We start from the raw sequence: 19,353 nt of genomic DNA on the forward strand, positions 1-19,353 counted from the left end.
GAGGGACATTAAATTAAATTCATTTTAAATTCTCAAAATCCCAAGCTTTTTGTTGAAAAAAGAAAATTCCTGAATATATCTGTATTTACTGAAACATCACAACATATTTGAACACGGAAAGTCTCTTTCTGGAAATATTTCCTGGTTATTGTGAAATTTCTGTGAGTCATACAAAAATCATTTGGGGTAATCAATATTGATCATGCTGGTAAATATTAAAGAACAACTGATTATATGTTTGGTCCCATGCCATACATACCATAACAGATCAAGGCATAATACTTTGAATGTACACTGAATCTTGCTGTATAATACTGACATCTCTCCTTCCTTAAATTGCAAGTAATGCATTGTTTTCTCATAGGTTTACTTCCAATGCTAATTCTAAGAGAAAAATCAAACAAAGCAATCATTATTTTGCTAAAATTAACTTTATATTTTCCTATCTCATATTCTTGGACACAGGCCCTGTACTTTCAGAAGGGGTAATTTAAAAATAAATGCTTGGTTTTTTTATCAATTTTCCCTCAAGAGTATATTTAAATGCTAGATGGCATTTCTCTCAATCTTCACATAGAGTCTGAAGTTAAGATTTAGTTAAAATAGCTTGTGAAATTACACATTAAACATCTGGAAACAAAATTGTTTTATTGACAAGTCCAGAGACATCTCCTATTAACCTACTATCATTAAGATAACGTTGATAACACTTACTTGTAAATATTCCTTCTTCCTGGATAGCCTTCAAATTCATTGCTTGAATAAAATCTGCAAATTCATTTATATGTTAATAAATAATCCATAAAGTGATGACCTATGAATGAGCATCAAGATAAAAAGCTGTCTAGGAAGTTTATTTAGACTTTTTGAGATTTCTGCATGTGATAGGAGAATAGTTAAGCCTATAAACCTTTCATCTTAATAAATCTTTGCTCAGACTATGATTAGGTGACACATAAGCCATATAAATAGGAGTTCTATCTTAATTCTCATGAGCTAATATCTCTAATTATGCAAGCTTCCTCTGTCTATACAGTAAGCTGAATGAGAGATCATAAAAAAGAGAAGTAACTGCAAATTGTGTGAGGGTTAACCACATGATTGAATTAGGTGTTTTTAAATAAGCCTCTCTAAGATGGGTGATAAAAATAAATAGAAAATTGAGGGAAATTTGCAAAGAATCTTTCATAAGTAAATAATGTTTACAAACCTATGCCGTGCCTTAGCATAGAAATTTGTTGTGGATGCATTCAGATAAAAAACAAATTACACCTAATTATAATCTGAGGAGCTAAAAAACGGCATTCAAATGATTAAATGTTGCTTTTACTGACAACACTCCCAACCTTTTTACTTCATGACACTTACATTGCATCATTTGTTACTCTGAAAATGTATATTGCCTCCCATTCTCCACTTGTAACCTGGATTGCATTCTCCTGTGTAGTGAGACATTTAAGTTACTGAATAGTGTAGAATTATTTCAGGACAGTAGATCAATGTAGAACACTTGGCTTGACTTACCACAGAGCCATTGATGTAATGAATATGCTTATAACCATTTTTGTCACTAAAAATTTTGTAGTATGAACTGCTGTCTGATGTAAAATATGGTGCAGAAACAAAGAACTGAAACAATGGAAGAAAAACAGAAGATGAGACATAAGACTGTCCAAACTGTTCAGCAGATTATGCCACACATACTAAAAGTAACAAGACTATTTAATCAGTTCAAATGGGAGAAACTACTTTGCACAGGTTTGTACCTGTGATATTCAATCTCCCCATGATCACACGTACAATTTCTGTCATTTTAGATTTCTTAAACCTATAGTATAGATACCTCAAGAACACCACAAATATGAGCTGCCTACTTGTAAGTGGAATAATTTGTATATTCTGAATGACCTTTCTTAATTTATTTAAAAACAGGCAGAAATTATTTTTAGCAGTAAGTTTCTGAATAATGCCAATGTTCATGAAAGGCACCCAGCTGAGTATTCTGAGGACCTCAGTTTGTCTGCTTCACTGAGCAAGCACAGCATCAAAGAAATGGATATCTGAAGTTTCCCATGTTATGCCACTAATTTTAAAGAACAGATTATTCCAGATAAGACCATTCAACTTTCACTTCCTTTCAAAGAATCACATCTTTACTCAAATTGTCAGTCAAGGTTGAATTACTGCAACTCTTTAGTTTTGTTTTCAAAACATAAAGATATGAAGATATAGGAATGACCTGCAAGCACTTCAAACATAGACAAATGTTCCTGAGTGAGTATACCTTTTGAATAATATTAGCTTAAGCTCAACTAGGACTTGTGACCACAAGTTAAATTCTCCTGGAGACTGTATCTGTGATTCCTAATACTTGAAAGCCTATAAAGGCAAAAGCTGGGATTTATGCATGTGTGCAAATTCTTTAGCTCTAATAAAAATCTGTAATCAGAATCTCAAGTGAAGTGTCAAAAGCTCTCTTCTATGTGCTGTTGATTCTGAAAAACAAAATTAAAATAACTAATTCTTGTAAATATATCATCTTCCCATTAAAACACCTCTTGAGGGACAGTGCACTGGAAATTGAATCTCATTGTTAAGTCCTCTACAGGATATTCAGGCAGTGTGAGGTTCACACACTTGGTTCTGTTAACTTCCCCTGCCTGAAAGTAAATATAAGCAAAATTACATATTCACTGTTGGAATACAGTCTGTCTGACTGTAAATCCTGATCTCATGATCTTACAACTTCCTTGTAGGTTTGTTTTCACTGCAAGTTGCTGAAGGTATATGGTTGCCTAGGGTTACTGGGCAGAGAAAACATCTTTTGCTAAGAGGTAACTCCAAAGAAGTATCATCTGCCATTCTATCTTACCTTGAAGGCTCCCCTGAGCTGAAGATGTGAAGCACCTGGCACTGAAACTATTCTGAGTGGACAGGTTTTATTCTTAAGGTACTGTGATAGCCCATTTTATCCTTTGCCCTAGTGTCACCAGAGGAATTTTACATCTATTCTTAGGCCCCAGAATGCTTCTAGGGATTACACTGCCTGTAAATCTACCTCTTTTCATTAGTTTCCTCCTTTCATTTAATTCTGCCTTGACCAACTTTCCTGTCCAGTCAGTTGGTCAGGATAGAAATAGGTTTTTAAATTTAGAAAGCAGATAGCCAGATACTTCATCTAGCACAGCACTAAAAGCCTCAGTCCTACAGAGCAACAAGTGTAAGCAGTAGTGCTGTATGTCTCAGAAGGGTGCTTCATGTTTTAGAACACTGGTGGCAAGATGCAGGAAGCTGTAGCTTGTAAATGAATTAAAGCAGAGTGCAAAAAGAAAACCTACTCCGCCTGCCCATCCTGTTTGACTCTCTTCTATGTGCTGCTGATTCTGAAAAACAAAAGCAAATGTACACTCTTTAAGAAGATTGAGATGAAGGAGATTCAAAATCTTCAAATAAATCAGTAGCTGCCTGTAAAAGAGGATTTTAGAATATTTGCTATAAAGGTTCAGGGAGTTGGAGATTGTCTAAGTAAATAATATTGCTGCATTAAGGTAATTACATTAATTAAACCATTGTTTTAACAGCTGTCATCAGACCTAAATGAAATTTAAAGCAATTATGCAACTTTTTCACTGAAAATAAGAATGGAAAACTATTTATTCTCATTAAGTTTTTGGCAAAAATTCAAGTATTATAGTATGAGCAATATTAATAGTAAAAATTTGGTTTAGATTTTCAGCTTGTTTGTATTTTCTTTGATTTGAGAGTTGAGATGCTGATTTAGAGCAGTGGTGATGTGACTACTAGGTATTCTGAGACTATGAATATAAATTTGGAACATCTTAACTCCTGGTTCTTAAAGCTGATTTGGAAACAGATTTACACTGAGCATCAATGATGCAGCTAAAGGTGCTTTTACATTTGTACTTATGTTTTGCTTGTAAAGTTTCTAGTGATGTATTTTAAAAAATCTGCATTCAATCAATGTATTTCTTTTTTTATCTTGCAAATTTTTCTTTATCCTGTTCATTCAATACAGCATTTCTTCACAGTTTGAAATAAATTCAACAAATTTGCTTTTTGGAATATGATTTGTATTTCTTACCCTCAACATAATCTCACTACTATTGCAAATCATGTCTTCTCCCTTCTAATTTAATCCCCGCAAAGTAACTTGAGGAAAAGTTGCAGGTCCTTGTCCCTTAGAAGACTAGTACTTTGCAAGGGCTCCACTGAGCTACTAACTGAAAAGATAGATTTTATTTCTTTTTAAGACAATAAAAATGGGATGTATTGTTTTATATCTGCATCCTAACATTAATTTCCTTTCTTTAAATTAAAACTCAGATCTCTAGGGATATACTTAAATTCTCTCATTTGAGTAGCCCCCATTTCACAAAGACATGCCTACCTTTTACTCATATGAATAGTTCCACTGCTCATATTGGTTTCTGTGGTCTAGTCACATGAGAAAGAGTTGAACATGTGAACATTTCTGATGGCTCTATACTTTGGGAACATCTTGTAGATTATATTTTGTTATTATTTTCAGATACATAAAACATAGCAAGTTTATTGTACATTAGAGACTCAATGCAATCTGAATTCAACAAGAGAACTATTTCTGCCAAAGGAAATGTTCAGAGATATAATTTCTGATGGCAAATAGAGCTAATGCAGCAGTCCCATCTGTTCACACTCCTTTGATTGGCCATTTGTGCAAACTTTAATGTGATAAAAGCATTGTATCACTGTTTAAATATAGAATTATAGAAACGTCAGTAGTGACTCCATAAATAAGGTTTCATAGAGAAATGCAATTAAAGAAGGATCATGAACAAAGTCCTGAAAGATGTTAATTGGTCTGGTCTGGTCTGGTTCCAGCAAAGCAATTAAGCACATGCTTAATTTTAAACACATAAACAGATCTACTGAAGTAAATAAAAGTGGTTATGTGCTAAAAGTTAAGCTTGTGTTCAAGTACTTCACTGCATTGTGGTAGAATCCTAGAAACCTTATAAATTTATTCTTTCCATTAAAATACGTAATTATTAAAATAAAGCTTACTTGCAGGCAAGGTATAGATTCAGTGTAAATGAACCTATAAAATGGAACAATTACTTAGGAAATACAGCAAATGCTGCATGAAACATGGCTTTTCCCCTACTAAATTACAATATTTCTCTGTGGAATACTACTTCAATGACAATGTTTTTGAAGTAACAGGACCTTAAATTCCCTTTAAATTTGCAATAGCTTTCATGTTAAAGAGGAGTAAAAATTATTTTCAGCTTAAAAAGGCTGCATCAATAAACTCTGAGTTTTTAATTTATCAGTTATACAGAATGCTTTAATAAATATTCTCATATTTTCTTTCCAATTAGTTCAAGGTTTCATCTAATGTTAGCTTTAAAAGGTGTTCTGTACCACGAACCCTAAGAACAAGACAAGCCAAAAGCACCAATACTAAAAGACAACAAATGAGATCTCTCTATTAAAGTTACTGAAATTCAGAGTTGTCTTTCCTTCAGGATCTATATGAATTTATCTGTGTGTACACTTCTCAGGCTTTACAAAGTCTGCTCTGTTCAGCAGAGCACAGCCTTCTTTCCCAACCGACTAAATCATAGAATGACAAATTGAAACCAAATGTAGTTACTGTTGCAATTAGCCTGAAGTTTTCTTTTCAGATCTGATTGTGTTTCTGAAAACTTGCCTAATGTCTAGAACTGTATGATTTGATAAAGCAGAAGAATTTCTTCTTCCAGAAAACCTGCCTTACTATTAATGTGTATGTTCTTTCAAATAATCTAACATTAATCTAAAAGGATGTGATTTAGTCAGACTTAGTATGGAATTTCAATATGGCAAAGTAAGATTTTCTTTAAAAAAACACAGATCCTATATGATTTTACTTTTGAAGATGTTAACACAAAAAATAAATAAACAACATTACTGAAAGCATCTTAATAGCATTTTAGGAGGTTGACGTTGCTTTTGTTTTATTTAAGTTTCACAAAGAAAAAATGTGATGCTTTTATTTCCTGGAGTAAGTAATATTTTTCACCCCTCTACTAGCAGTTAAAATACTAAAAAATGTATCACTGCTAGTAAGATATTATTGTGATAAAGCACTGGGGATTAAAAAATGCTAATTTCAGTAATTTTAGACTTATATTTCCAACTTCATTACCTCTGGACAGTCCCAAGTATTTGAATGCTCTTTGAAGTCACAAAGAGCTAAGACTGAAAAATTCTGTATTCTCTTCAGCCACTGCACACAGATTCGAGTATCTGTTACCCAAGTCAGCCAAGTAAAATAGTGATCACTGAAATATGAAAAAAATTTCAAAAGGGAGAAATGGTGGTTATTAAACAGCAGGAGTATAGAAGCATTGCTACAGATTGCATTCCCCACATTTCCCTCTAAAAACAACAGCAAAGCTTTCAGTGGTTTGGGGTACTTTTTTTATCCTATGTAACAATGTATCATATAGACAGCCAAAAGAAAAATGCAGTATTTCTAGTTAGCTTCTGATCCTTCCAGGGGTTTAATATGACAGTACACTGTTAGATAAAGTACAACTCAGAGGTTCAAGCACTTAAAACAAATAGACAAAACCTTTTTTTAAACAAGAAAAGACATATTTGAGGGCACACTACCTGGATGCTATGACTGCAGGAGCTGGCACCTCCTTAGGACCATATGCTTCAGAGTTAATAGTGTCTACAATAAACACTTTAACAGTAGGATTTTTAGCTCCAGCCTTCAAAGAAAATATTTTAGGTTATTAAAACCAGGCTCTGAATAATTCAGATTGAGGAAAAATGAAAAAACACTTTTTGTAGGAAAGGAGACAGGTAACAAAACATGAATTCAGTTGAGTATAATAGAGCAAATAGTCTTATAAGATCTAAGAGTGACACTGCAGCAGTAGTACATACTTAGTTTTCTATCGTTTATATTTATATATCTAAAGAGAAAACCCTTTAAACATTTGAGTTTAGTGCCTTTCTCTACAGAAAACGTGCTTGGTGGTAACGATTGTTCTGTTTGCAGTGGGGCTCTTTGCAGCACACATTACACTGACTTCAGCATAGAACTCCAGTTTATTCACATGATTGCCAGTGATGCTTGACATCCCAACTGGGAAATGGTTGCTTAAACTGATTTCACGGTTGCTTCTTCACTGCATACATTATCAGTTTTTTAATTCTTCTCCATGTGTGGTCTAAACCATCCAGTTTTACTTTAGAACTGTGACCCAGCTGACAGGTGAGCAAATTCTTTAAATACATTTACATGATCCCTTGCAATTATATGAACATGATAAGAGTCAGGAGAGCTTTCTAACACATGGAGAAGAAATGCCAACCCAAAACCTTATTGCCTTAGATCTCACACTTGAAAGCAATTAAAATGCAAAGTCCCTTGAGATCAAAAAGCACTATGAAGTGTGCAAATAAAGTGAAGCCTTTTTTAAAAAAAATATTATTAAAAAAACCCTAGTCTCATAATTTATTAACTATAATGAAAAATAACAACTGCACCTTTTACACACCAGAATAAGTAAACTGAATTGAAAAATAGCAAGCACTTTTGCATATGGTTTTAACCTACATGGGTAATTACATTTATTTCACAAGATGTTATTTTTAAAATATAAAATATATTTTACAATTATATTTAACATTTTGTATGCACCTACAGCTGTTCAGAGCTTAGACCAAGCTTGCTTTCTTTTATTTAAGTCACAACGGATTTAACCACAGTAATACTTAAGGAATTAAGCACAGTTAATTTTCTCATTGTCATAACTCATTTCTCAACAGAAAGGAAGTCAAAAGAGTGATAAAACTTACCTTTGGGTATGGGATAGTTATTTTTCTAGGATACTGGTCTTCACCAAAATATGAATATTCAATAACTGGTATGTCAGAATCATTAAACTGTACATATGCTAAATATCTTCCACTTGGAGACCACCACAGTGCATATTTTGTTGCTAGCATCTCCTCTGAGGAAAAAAAATTGTTTATAAATTTAATCTACCTTCCAATCTATTTTAGCACTCTACTCAGCAATCCAGACACATAAAGACAGTTACAATAAATAAATAACATCAAACATCTTAAAACATGCACACAAATCCCACTTAATTCACTTGGGATTTTCCTGTGTGTATGTTTCTTTAATTTTTTTTTTTGGATGCACTGAAGTGCCATATTTTCACTGAAATTAAAACTTTAAATCTTAATTCTCAGCCTCTGCCTTTGCATCAGAAGGAAGACAACTTTACAGAGTTCTGATACAGTTTCAGTAACAATGACTCAGGATTTTGGTTACTTGTTATGAATTCAAAATTCATACATTGTACAGTAAATACAATAAGGAAAAGAAGTAATCCTCAGGGCTGAAAAAATAGAGTATCATCACAGACATTTTAAATGGATTGTGAAAACCAGAACCAATCCAAACAAAGAATTTATCATGTTGCTGCCCCTCAAGATTTACTTACCTTCATAGACCCAGTCAGGAATCCCATTAAATATTTCATTCTGTTTTCCATCACTAGTTATTTTAACTGATGCCTCTCTAGGACTTTGTTTCAAATAGATATTATTCTGATACACATATACCTAAAGACAAGAAAGTTTTTTTTAAGAGTACAGGCAATGACAGGATTAGAGCAAAATCTTCTGCAGTCAATACTCCTATATTACACTAGCGAGACCTAATGAATACAAAATGGGATATGGTAATACGCTAATAGCCCTTGTAAATTCTGCAAGAGCTGGTACCTCAGCAAATAAATTATACATTGCAGGCCAAAATCTATGTTCAGTAAAAATTTTATAATAGATTTTAAATACTGCATCTGTAAATCACCACTTTAAATTCATGTGTTACACAGCATCAAAGGGAAACCAATTGGTTTTCAGGCCTTGAAACTGCATTTAATCTTATAAAAAATTATGTTGGTCAATTCTGGATAAAGACTGGTGAGCAAACTGAAACACATAATGTACCTGAGAACATGGATTATCCTTCTCTTGAGACACAGACAGTAAAATCTGAACAAGTTAAAACTGTTTTCTTTGTCATTATTTCTCATAACCAAGATTAATAAACAGGCCTGTCAAAAATATGGCCTAATATAAAAAAAAAGACAAACAACCAAAGATAAATGTCTTTTAGCCATACAAAGCAAATTCATTCTAAGACTTAATTATCTTTACTAACCAATTTGTGTCCAACGGGTGACCAGGATATATACTGAATTTTATGTGGAAGCTGATTTTCTGTTACAAAACCACTAAAAAAAGGAAAGAAGTTGAAATGGCTTTTTGTGCACTGTGCAAATGGATCATTATACTGTACATTAATAAAAAGGTCACAAAGTAATTTTCTAGCTGCTTATTGTTTCTCGAGCAATGCACAATTAAGGCAGGCAGAGACATGCAGTTAACACGACGGTGTGCACCAGTGCTGGCAAAGGCTTAAACTTACTCCTTTGAAAGCCTATTCAACAGCCTAAAGAGCCAGCCTTATCTCTTTACAAATGCTGCACAAGCACCTGCAGTCATTTGCTGTAGCTGCAGTTGGAGTTACAGTCTCAGCAGGTTATTGGGAAATGTGAACTCAGCATGCACTGAGGCAGGTGCAACAGCAGCATGTCCAGCATTTGCTGAGAATCCCAACTCCTGTTGGAGAGAGTAGCAACTCTCTGCTCACAGCAGCTTGCAGCAACTTCTTCCTGTCACTTTGAGCCAACAGTTGCCCAAGAATGATGCAGCTCAGTGCAGTCCCTATTGCTCAGAACTAAGCACATTTGGTCAGGCTGCTGCTTTCAGCATAAAAAGGTGACTGCAGAGGCAGATGGCCTCCTTTGGATTTGGTTTGGGCAATCTTGGGAAAGAGACCAAATGCCATGGGACAAGCTATAGACTTCTGAGGAATGGAGGGTTGGTTGTTAGAAGAGTTTTAGGGAAGCTGAAGATTAGACCAATGATAAAAAGAATGAATTTGTAGAAATTCAGTGATGGGGACAAAAAAGAATACTGAGCAGTGAAACTTTTAGGGCATGAAATAGAAATCAATCCAGATGAAAAGAATGTATGACTTTTACTAGAGAACATTTTTTTTCCCTCAAGCAAACAAGTAACCTGACAGATTTAGGCAAAAGCAAAGCAAGTTGGTAGTTACATTACTAGAGTGTTGGAGTGAATGCTTGCAAGCACATCACTACAGTGCATGCACCACAGCTCTCTGTAAGAAATATCAGGCCTTACCCATTTATGAGATCATAAATGTGATACGATGCTGTATAAGAGTATCTCCACAGCTGCATAAATGAAGCAATAGAATACTATTAGCCTTGAAAAAGATAATCTAATTACAAATAATCAGCTGCCTCTTCACAGCCTGTCCCTTTCTCAAGAAAGTACCAAGAAACATTTATCTATGGTAAACGCAATTAACAAAATGCTACATAAAATTAAACATTACATTAAGAGGTATATTAAAATAATTACCTTTGAATAATTGCTTTCCAGAGCTATGAAATATTGGTTTGATGACATCACATAATTTGAAGCATTAACTTGTTTCTGAAAAATTAAGAAGTAGATTAGATTCCAGTCTCACTCACTTTTAAAGTGTAACTTGGAATACAGTGGCATGTTTCTGCCTTTTTATTAATGAAAAAGGTACATACCAGTGTGCTGTTTGTCAGGACGGTGGTTGCGTAATTAGTTTCAACATTGTAAAGGATAATATCATCCTCTGCAGACTGATGAAGATATTCATTATCTTCACAAACAAGATAAAATGTTCATTACCTTCACAGAAGATACTACACAACGTATCTGTTTATCAACAAATTCACAACTCTTTCAAATAATAGTTTTTCAGCAAATATATTTTGGTGTCATCTACATAAAAAATGTTTTTCTTCTGATGATGCTGAGGTAGAGTTATCATGAAACTGTCTTCAGGGTTCTTGAGTACATTCTTGAGATTATACACTGCACAGAGGATCAACTATTTAACTTCACAAGTAAATACCAGATTTTATTCTCATGTCTGATCAAGAATGCCAGTGACAGACCCATTAGAAAGTCAGTATCAAAATGTAAAAGTTTTAAAGAAAAATACCTTTTCTTATCATTTTACCAGAACACTCTCATTTGTATATTCTGCAGATAAAAGCAGTACCACACAACTGAGAGTGCATTCTGCCCTTACTCACAAGAGTCCTACAAAATAAGGGTGAGTGGGCTTCATTAAAAATAGAATTTAGCCCTGCCTTTGCTCAAGATCTGAGCTACAGTTTGGTAGAGAATAAAGATCAGAAATTAAGTTTTAGATTGTTATTTTCACTGCCATAAACAGAGAGAATGAATTACATATTTGGTGTAGCTAGAAAACAAGACTAAAAGTTGAAGAGGAGCCTGAAACATTGTGAAGATGTTCATTTTTAGGAAATTAGATCACCCTTGGATCTTCTGAGCACTCTTGTGTGATTTGTGTAACAGTATTTGTGTTTAAAATCATCCTTAGGATGAGATATACAATTTTAACTCCTTGTTTCAGAAGAGAAGTAGACATATGGAATGCTGTAGGCATGACTATCTATGGAATCTATGGCATGACTTTTGTGTGAGTTTTGTGACTGTTAAAAGGAAAGATAAGTCTAAGTGAGAAAGCTATAAAGAGAGAAGAAGAATATTAGGTTTAGGTGATATGCTGCCTACATTCTTCAGACACTCAGACAGAATTCTAACAAACAGTGACCTAATTTTTAAATCATACAAGTGATATCTACATACTTCAAACTGCTCATCGTAAAATTGAACCACTCAAGCAATGCCTCACTCATAAGGCTTTACTTCAGTTCTAAATTGTGGGTTAAACTAGCTTGGTGAGACTCCAGGTGAATGGGCACCATGCTTGTTGCTACTGGCAGAGAACAGTGCTTGAGGCAGCACAGAGATGGGAGGAGTATGTGTGCTAGAATGTAATCAGGCTAGCTCCAGTCTCCCTGGGCTGTGCAATTCAATGATACAAGAGCAGCACTTCAGCCACACAGACACATTTATATCAGCAGCAATTAAGTTCATATCTCCACCTTAAGGAACTTAGAAAGTCAGCTTTATTTTCCATGCAATATCCTGGAACTCAGGAATTTCAGCAGTGTCAGCACTTCCTTAAATGAAATTAGAACAGCTGGCCTCATTGCAGAGCCAGGTACTACTGAAAACAAAGAACAGGGCCTGTAAGACAGACTACCCAATTGTTACAAGTGGTAAGTGAAAAAGTGCTGTGAAAAGCATGAAAAGGAGATTGCTTAAGCATGACTGACACATTGACAAATTCCTTTCACTTGCTGCAATGAATATGACAGTAAAAGAAATAAAACACTGAAGGCCTCTGTAAAATTATAGTTTATACTTGACTCAGACATGTCTGTTGAAACATCAAATACCTGGATTTTCTAGAATGACTGACAGAACAGTAAATTTCAACCATAAGTTTTGACTAACACATTGTTTAATTTCATAGTTAGCATTCATTCAAAGTAAAGCTGGAAGGAAAATACATTTCTCAGTCTGTGTAAACCAATATTTTGGAAGGTGTAAACCTTCCAAAATATTAGAAAGGCTTATCTATGTTTGAGAGGAAGTTTTACTTACCTGACACCCAATATGGAAAAAATGTTTTATATTGGAAGTTTCCATTCAAATAATCCTCCAAGGTAAGAGCTCTAGGACCGTCATCTGTGTTGACAACTAAGCATAGGACAAAAATTTTCAGTTAATGGCAAGAGGGAAAAAATTTATTAGGTCCAGTGTTTTGTTTTTTCCTGCATTAACTGCCATTCAACAGTGAGGATACCATAGTCCTGGATGTATGCAAATCATAGGTGCAGCAGAAAGGAAAGTTCCCTGTTGCTGTTCTGGTAAGTTCCTTTAGTCTCTTAAAGACTCATCTTTGGGAATGCAAAATTAACGAGACAAACTAATTTATTTAAACCATTTATTCATGCAGACACATTTACCTGAAGACCCTGTGATTCCAAATAAGCCTTTTCCACACAAAAGACAAATTAAAGTTTGCTTGGTTTTTCAATTATTTTTTTTTCAAGCATGGGTTTCATGAACTTGTAGAGGCAACGATTTTAATCAGGACCTTCACACATCCAGCAAATGGTCAAACAACAGGATGCAAAGCCTAACTTCCAAATTTTGTACATGCCTCATTAACCACTGTTAGAAGATAGCTTGCAAAATAATCACCATCCACATATATTTCTTAGTAGTCACATGAAAAACATTGATGAAGGAATGCAGGTAAAAATAATGCTGAAAAGTAATGAATGAGTGAGTGAACCCAAACTTGAACTTTTTATTTAATGCTGCAAAAGAAAGGTGATAATGATTCTCATAAGAAGATTCAAATATTTGATTTCTAAGCAGGTCAGATAACTGTATTAAACCAATGCAGTAAGGGGAGGCTGATTTATCTGGCTCTTGTCTGGCTTTATTTTCCCCCAAAGCTAAACAACTTAAGCTAGGGCAGATTTAAAAGAAAATTCAAGGTCAGTCAACTGGATGAGAAGAGGATTATGCTGTGCAGTTCCTGTGTAGAACCTATGCAATTCACAAGAGTGAGAATAACCAAAATATTTAATCCTCAAAAGACACATGAATTGTTTTGGTAAAGGCCAATTTTTAAAGTTCAACAGCATAATGATGGCAGCTTTCAGGTCTAGGTGTTCTGGACGCTATGCTTTCTCCTTTAAAATCAAAGGGACTTCTGCCAGGGTTTTCAGAGGTGGTAGAGATGTCACACTGCAGCTTAGGAGATCTTTGCCACTTCCCCTGTTTGTTCCTTCGGAGCTCTCAGATGACAGTCAGATAATCAAGATGACTCGTTGCTCTCAGGTTTCATATCATGCTCCATCACTTGCTCATTAGTTGCCCTCTCTGCTAGGATCACACTGACTTCCTGGGAAATGTTTCTTCATATTGCCTTCTATGGTACTTTGCAACGATAACACATATATTCTTCTGCTAAGTGACTATTGTTTACTGTAGAATACACATGTCAGGTTGACTGTTGACACAAGCCTTATCTGCACTAATGCAGAAGAAAAGCTGTCACAAGGAATAAAACAGAATGCCAATCCAGAGGCAAAAACCTGTCCCTATAAACACTGAGCTAGCAATATATCCAGAAAATATCCCAAGAAGTTCACTAAGAAGTTAATCCCTCTGGCTAGTACTGACTGCATATTACAGATCTTTGATACACTAATGATAAACATAGACGATGGCAGACTTAAAAAAAAAAGCTCAGAAGATAATTCCAAAGAATTCAGTTCTAGTTTTGTTGAATGATGATTACGTATCACTATCTCTCAGTTAAAATTCTCTAAGTGAACAAGCCTATTAGCAAAAGAAATCAATATCTATTTTCAAGGTTGTTTGTACAGAAAGCTTAAAATTTGCAGTCCTTTTTGATATCTTAATCTGGTAAAATTACCTGGTTCCTTCTCTCATCTTAAGAGACAAGCAATATTGCAAACTTATAATCACTGGTGTAATTTTCACAGCTCGAATTCAAACCTTCCCTGTGTTAGCTATTTCACCCTTACATACTTAATACTATATGAGGATTTATTATGACTGCTGATTTTCAAAATGTGCCCACTAAGCTCTGAACTTCTACCACTGTACTGCAAAAACTTTGAAAACAGCTGTTTCTCACTTGAGTACTTACAATTTTGAATGCTTGTTTTTAGGTAACAGCTTTGTTTGTATTACCAAGATTATTCAGTTTCAAAGACTGGATATGGGTAAATCAACACAACCCTTTATGTTTCAAAGCTCTCCTGGCTTTTGGCCTATTCCACATGCTCTAATGTGCACTCCTATAAATTGTGTCTAGTCTTGCCAAATTACAGTAAGCATACATGATAATCAGAAAGTGTTGTTGTTTCTAAATATGGTTATTTTTATATGGTTATTTTTATACGTGTGTGTTTATATATATATATATATACATATATATATATATATATATATATATATATATATATATATATATATGCATTTTATATATATTTAACATACATGCATTTTTGTAAGTATCTTATTTAGCATCCACTGATAAACATCAAGTAGAGGACATGACAAAGGAAAACTGCTTAGCACAGTGTTATTGTCTGCTTCTGGACTAGAATTTCCATTCTCATCCATGCAGGCTGATGCTGCATAGCTGAAGCACAAGCTCCTCCAACATGAGGAAACACAAAACTCAATTTACCACCAGAAATTAATTCCAATACTCCTGACCCTGCTCCAAAACTTTGGTCACACTCAGCATCAACTCACATCAACTGAACCTGCTTTTCCACTTTTGGATTTGGCTGAGGTGTTGCAGAGAACATTGCCTCTTCGTAAGAAACCGACTGCTCACCACTTTATGGCTGAGCAGTAAGCTCTATGAGCTCACCTGTGGAATCAGAGAAACAGGGATAGGGCCTCAGGCCCAGGCCAAGAGTACAGAGGGAACAGAAACTTTGACACACATGATTTTGGACATTCATTAAAAATAGCAGAAGAGATTAATTCAAAGCCGAAGCAACACATACAGTTAACTGTAACTCTGGTTCTGCTATTTCTTCTCAACTGCTGACAAGTATTTTCTTTCTTTATGCTGCAGAGGAAGAGGACTAGATACACCAGTGTACAAGGGAAAAGCTCCTTTCTGAACCATTTGGAGTTGCAGTATCATAGCTGGGTTATGATACTGCACAGTTAGGTAAATCCCACCACACATTCCTAACTCAAAGATGTCGCAAAGACCAGTCAGTGATTTCTTAGGCATGGATGCCATTTACTACACTGATATTGCCCACCTTGCTCTTCTGAGCCCCACAGAAATTGTCTAATACTTGCAGTTGCAAGTGTTTGCCTCTTAGTATCCTCTCAAAAAATTATTTTCCCGTTAACTTTTGAGAATTTTTGACATTTTTATACATTTTCATGTGTAAATCAAAACCACCTACCACATTTTGAGAAGTCTGAAGAACATGAAATGACTAAAAACTTAGCAGACAAAACCTGAACTAAATGCTCCTTCCATTTTTCTTTGCAGATTTCTTAAGTAGAAATGTACTTGGTCTATACATTTCTCATTTGCAATTAATTGTCTTTCTAGATTGCAACATCCTTTCAGTTGAGCAGTGGTAAAGCCGGAATGTACAAACAACATTCCAGCTGTGTAGCCATTTCCTGTCTGTCTCCAGCTTGCAAAATTTATAACTGCAAAATTATTTTATATTTCTTCTATGTAAAACTGATCAATAGACTACTTAGAATTCAAAAAGGTTAAGGTATTTGAATGGGTAACCGCAGCACTTGACGTTCCACCTGAGAATAAGAAGCCATCATCTGACACATGCAACATAATTGTGTATTGGACATAACTGTGTGTTCTTCAATTGTCTAAAATGCTCCTCCAAAAGCATCCTGTGAAGTAAGATAATTTCTTTATCATCCTACTGGATCTAAATATGATGTTTGTTATGACTGGTTATCAAGTCACTATTCCAAGAGGAACTACAAGAGAGTTCTCCATAATTGCTGAGGTACTGAAGAGGCCAGAAAGCTGTATTTGACAACAAAAAACACACATTCATTTTTTCCTACAATACCTTCCATCATATTTATCAATTTCTTCAGGCTGCCAAACTGATCCTTGGTCTCCAGTCTCTTTGTTCCTTCACTACTATTTTTAAAATTTACATCTCATAAAAAAATTCGGCCTTCCCTCTCATAAAATGCAGATCTGATGGGAGTAAGTCTGACTTGATACCATGCATTTACCTTATAGTGAAAGCTCAGATTTGACCATGCTTAGCTAGACAAAAAATCTGGCGCCCCACTATTGACAGTAAAAGTGAAACCCGTCACTCTGAGGTGCTATCTCTTCCAGCACTGCATAATATATATGCATATCTATATCTATCTATAGAGATATATATATATAACTGATATACATCTATCCTCATATTAAAATGCTGCATAACAAAATCATCCCTAACTGCTTCAGAAACCTTCAACCCTTCTCCCAACAACCCAGGATAAACATTAGTCACAGAAATACCAGACTCAAAGAGATTTCACCTTTCACAAAACCTGCATATTAACTGCAGGACTTAACTTTCACATGACTTAAGCAGATGGTTGATTTTATAACATTTAGTTGTAAATACAAAACTGCTTCTCCATCTCAGTTGAGATGACTGCCCACACACATAAAAAATATCTTTTAAATAGATAGTGTTACTGGAATATAAGCCTTTATTAATATTTTAATTAGTTCAGAGGCTTTAAAGTAATCTGCTATAGAGATAAGGTCATGTAAATACTTCTATTGCCATTACTAACTTGTCATAGAAAACAATAACCACCAAATCAGCGCCACTCATGTTCACAATTTCAAAACTCATTTCAGTCTTCAAAATAGTACTTAGCAGACACATTGGGTTGATTTACCTACAGCTGGCATAATAATAGAGTAAACTATCCATCCCTATTTCATACAATGCTGACTTTAATTTTCAAATGCAAGCTTGAATACATTCACAAATAATTCATCATACCCCATCTACAAAAAAAAAACAAAGAAGTTTAACTTGTAATTGTATACAGAGCTTCTGTAATTATTATACAAACATTTAAAACCAAATGCAAGTTCACCAAGCTAAAGAAAATTACTAACAGTTTGGGAAAGTCTCCTAACCCCTAAAACAGAAAAATAATATGGGAAGATCTGAGTTATTTTTGCAGCGGTGACTAAGAACATTATATATCATGCACAATGAAGTGAATTCAGGTGCTTTTCACTTCAAGGAGTTCCTTGTTTCAACATCTGCTGGCATTTCAATTCTACCTTCAGGATATTTCAGCTGTCAGTACATTTCTATTAAGTGATAAAGCCATAACAATTCTGACAGGACAATCCTAAACATGATTTGACAAACTTTTGTGAACTTCAGAAGCCACAATGGCCAAAGATTCTGCATTTTGCAGAATCTTTCACACTACATTAGATTAGAAATACCTTACCTCTTGACGGAAGCAGTATAATACACATAAGTAATAAGGAAAGCAAAAGGCATAGAACCACTCCAAATATGATTTTTAGCCGGGTCTGCAGAAGAGAAGCAAACAATAATTACATTTTTAATATTGTCTGAAGTTTGTTTCCATGGCTGGTAAGTAATGAAATCCTCCTTTTCTCTAACTGCTGTAATCAGTCCTAGCAACAAGCAAAAACTGTCCCTGCAGTACATATGAAAAGACTTCCCTTTCCTTCTTTAAAGCAAAAATATTTTCACATCAGAGCCAGCCTTGTCTAACAGCTGACAGTTTAAAACAAAGGATGTAAATGCTACTAAAAGTTGAATTCAGGAGCATACAGACCTTCATTTTCCTGTCGTATTCTAAAAGAATGCAAATTCTCTCTTCGGGGTGTTGGTCAGCAGATCTAGGAGAGGAGTTCGAAAAGGCAGTGTCTGTTTTCGCAGTTGGAGGCCAAACCTCTGGCAGACTTTTTTTTCCTACATACTTTTGGAAACTGTGCCAAATTTCAAAGGCTTTCCATAAAATTGAAACCACACTTTTGGGGAAGTTCTTGGACAAGCAACGGACAGTGGGAGGCTATCGGGGTGGTGATTATGTACTTCCCATCAATGTGAGCTGTGACCAACATCTGCTTGCACTAACTTGAGGTTTTATGACTCATCAGATACTTGACATGCACTGTTTTTGTCTGAAAAGTGTCTACTGTGTTTTTTGGCACTCCCTGCTTTCTCAGGACATAGTCATGACCGTATTTCTACTCTCCACAGAGAAATGAGAAGAAAATCCCATAGCTTTACTGCTTATGTGGAATTCACATATGTTTACTTTTAGAAATAATAAATGATGGCACAAGAATGCAAAACAAGCAGCAGAAACAGTACTGTTTAATGTCTTCCACATGTGAGGAGGATTGCTGTTTTCCCCTGAAAGCCATGCACATCTATAGGCTACGTAGGAGAGCTGACAGAAGTAAATACATACAAGCCCAGCGGAAATTCTGAAATAGTTCTCCAACCGCCAATTACACCTATTTTATTTAGCCCACTGAAATGAGGTCAGCTGAAAACTGGGAAAACTCTGGAGACCGCAGTGTCAGGTTACATAATCCATCCCCCAGGAGAGCGGAGAAAGGCTGGAAAAGGGAAGAACGAGTCCGCCGTGCCCGGTCCCCGGCGTTACCCGCACGCCGCGGCTGCC

At 35.1% G+C, this 19,353-nt stretch overlaps 1 protein-coding gene across 2 annotated transcripts in view; it reads right to left on the reverse strand.

The window, feature by feature from the left end:
* Nucleotides 1-18,866, reverse strand: part of LOC103814390 (prolyl endopeptidase FAP) — a 36,580-nt gene extending 17,714 nt beyond the window's left edge. Inside the window, exons 1-16 of one of the 2 annotated variants that reach the window (XM_018911471.3) lie at nt 18,496-18,866; nt 18,139-18,223; nt 12,694-12,789; nt 10,716-10,810; nt 10,534-10,608; nt 10,291-10,343; nt 9,242-9,314; nt 8,517-8,637; nt 7,861-8,015; nt 6,661-6,764; nt 6,191-6,326; nt 3,339-3,383; nt 1,525-1,629; nt 1,369-1,439; nt 715-768; nt 260-384 (exon numbers count right to left, since the gene is read on the reverse strand). In XM_018911471.3, the coding sequence (XP_018767016.1) occupies nt 260-384; nt 715-768; nt 1,369-1,439; nt 1,525-1,629; nt 3,339-3,383; nt 6,191-6,326; nt 6,661-6,764; nt 7,861-8,015; nt 8,517-8,637; nt 9,242-9,314; nt 10,291-10,343; nt 10,534-10,608; nt 10,716-10,810; nt 12,694-12,789; nt 18,139-18,223; nt 18,496-18,501 (1,399 nt within the window). In that variant the 5' untranslated portion in view covers nt 18,502-18,866. The remainder of the gene's footprint in view (nt 1-259; nt 385-714; nt 769-1,368; nt 1,440-1,524; nt 1,630-3,338; nt 3,384-6,190; nt 6,327-6,660; nt 6,765-7,860; nt 8,016-8,516; nt 8,638-9,241; nt 9,315-10,290; nt 10,344-10,533; nt 10,609-10,715; nt 10,811-12,693; nt 12,790-18,138; nt 18,224-18,495) is intronic. The other variant, XM_050976982.1, reaches the window with a different exon arrangement.
* Between the last annotated feature and the right edge of the window lie 487 nt (nt 18,867-19,353).

The sequence above is a fragment of the Serinus canaria genome, chromosome 7 (genome assembly GCF_022539315.1).
Source record: "Serinus canaria isolate serCan28SL12 chromosome 7, serCan2020, whole genome shotgun sequence".
Classification (NCBI taxonomy): Eukaryota; Metazoa; Chordata; class Aves; order Passeriformes; family Fringillidae; genus Serinus; species Serinus canaria.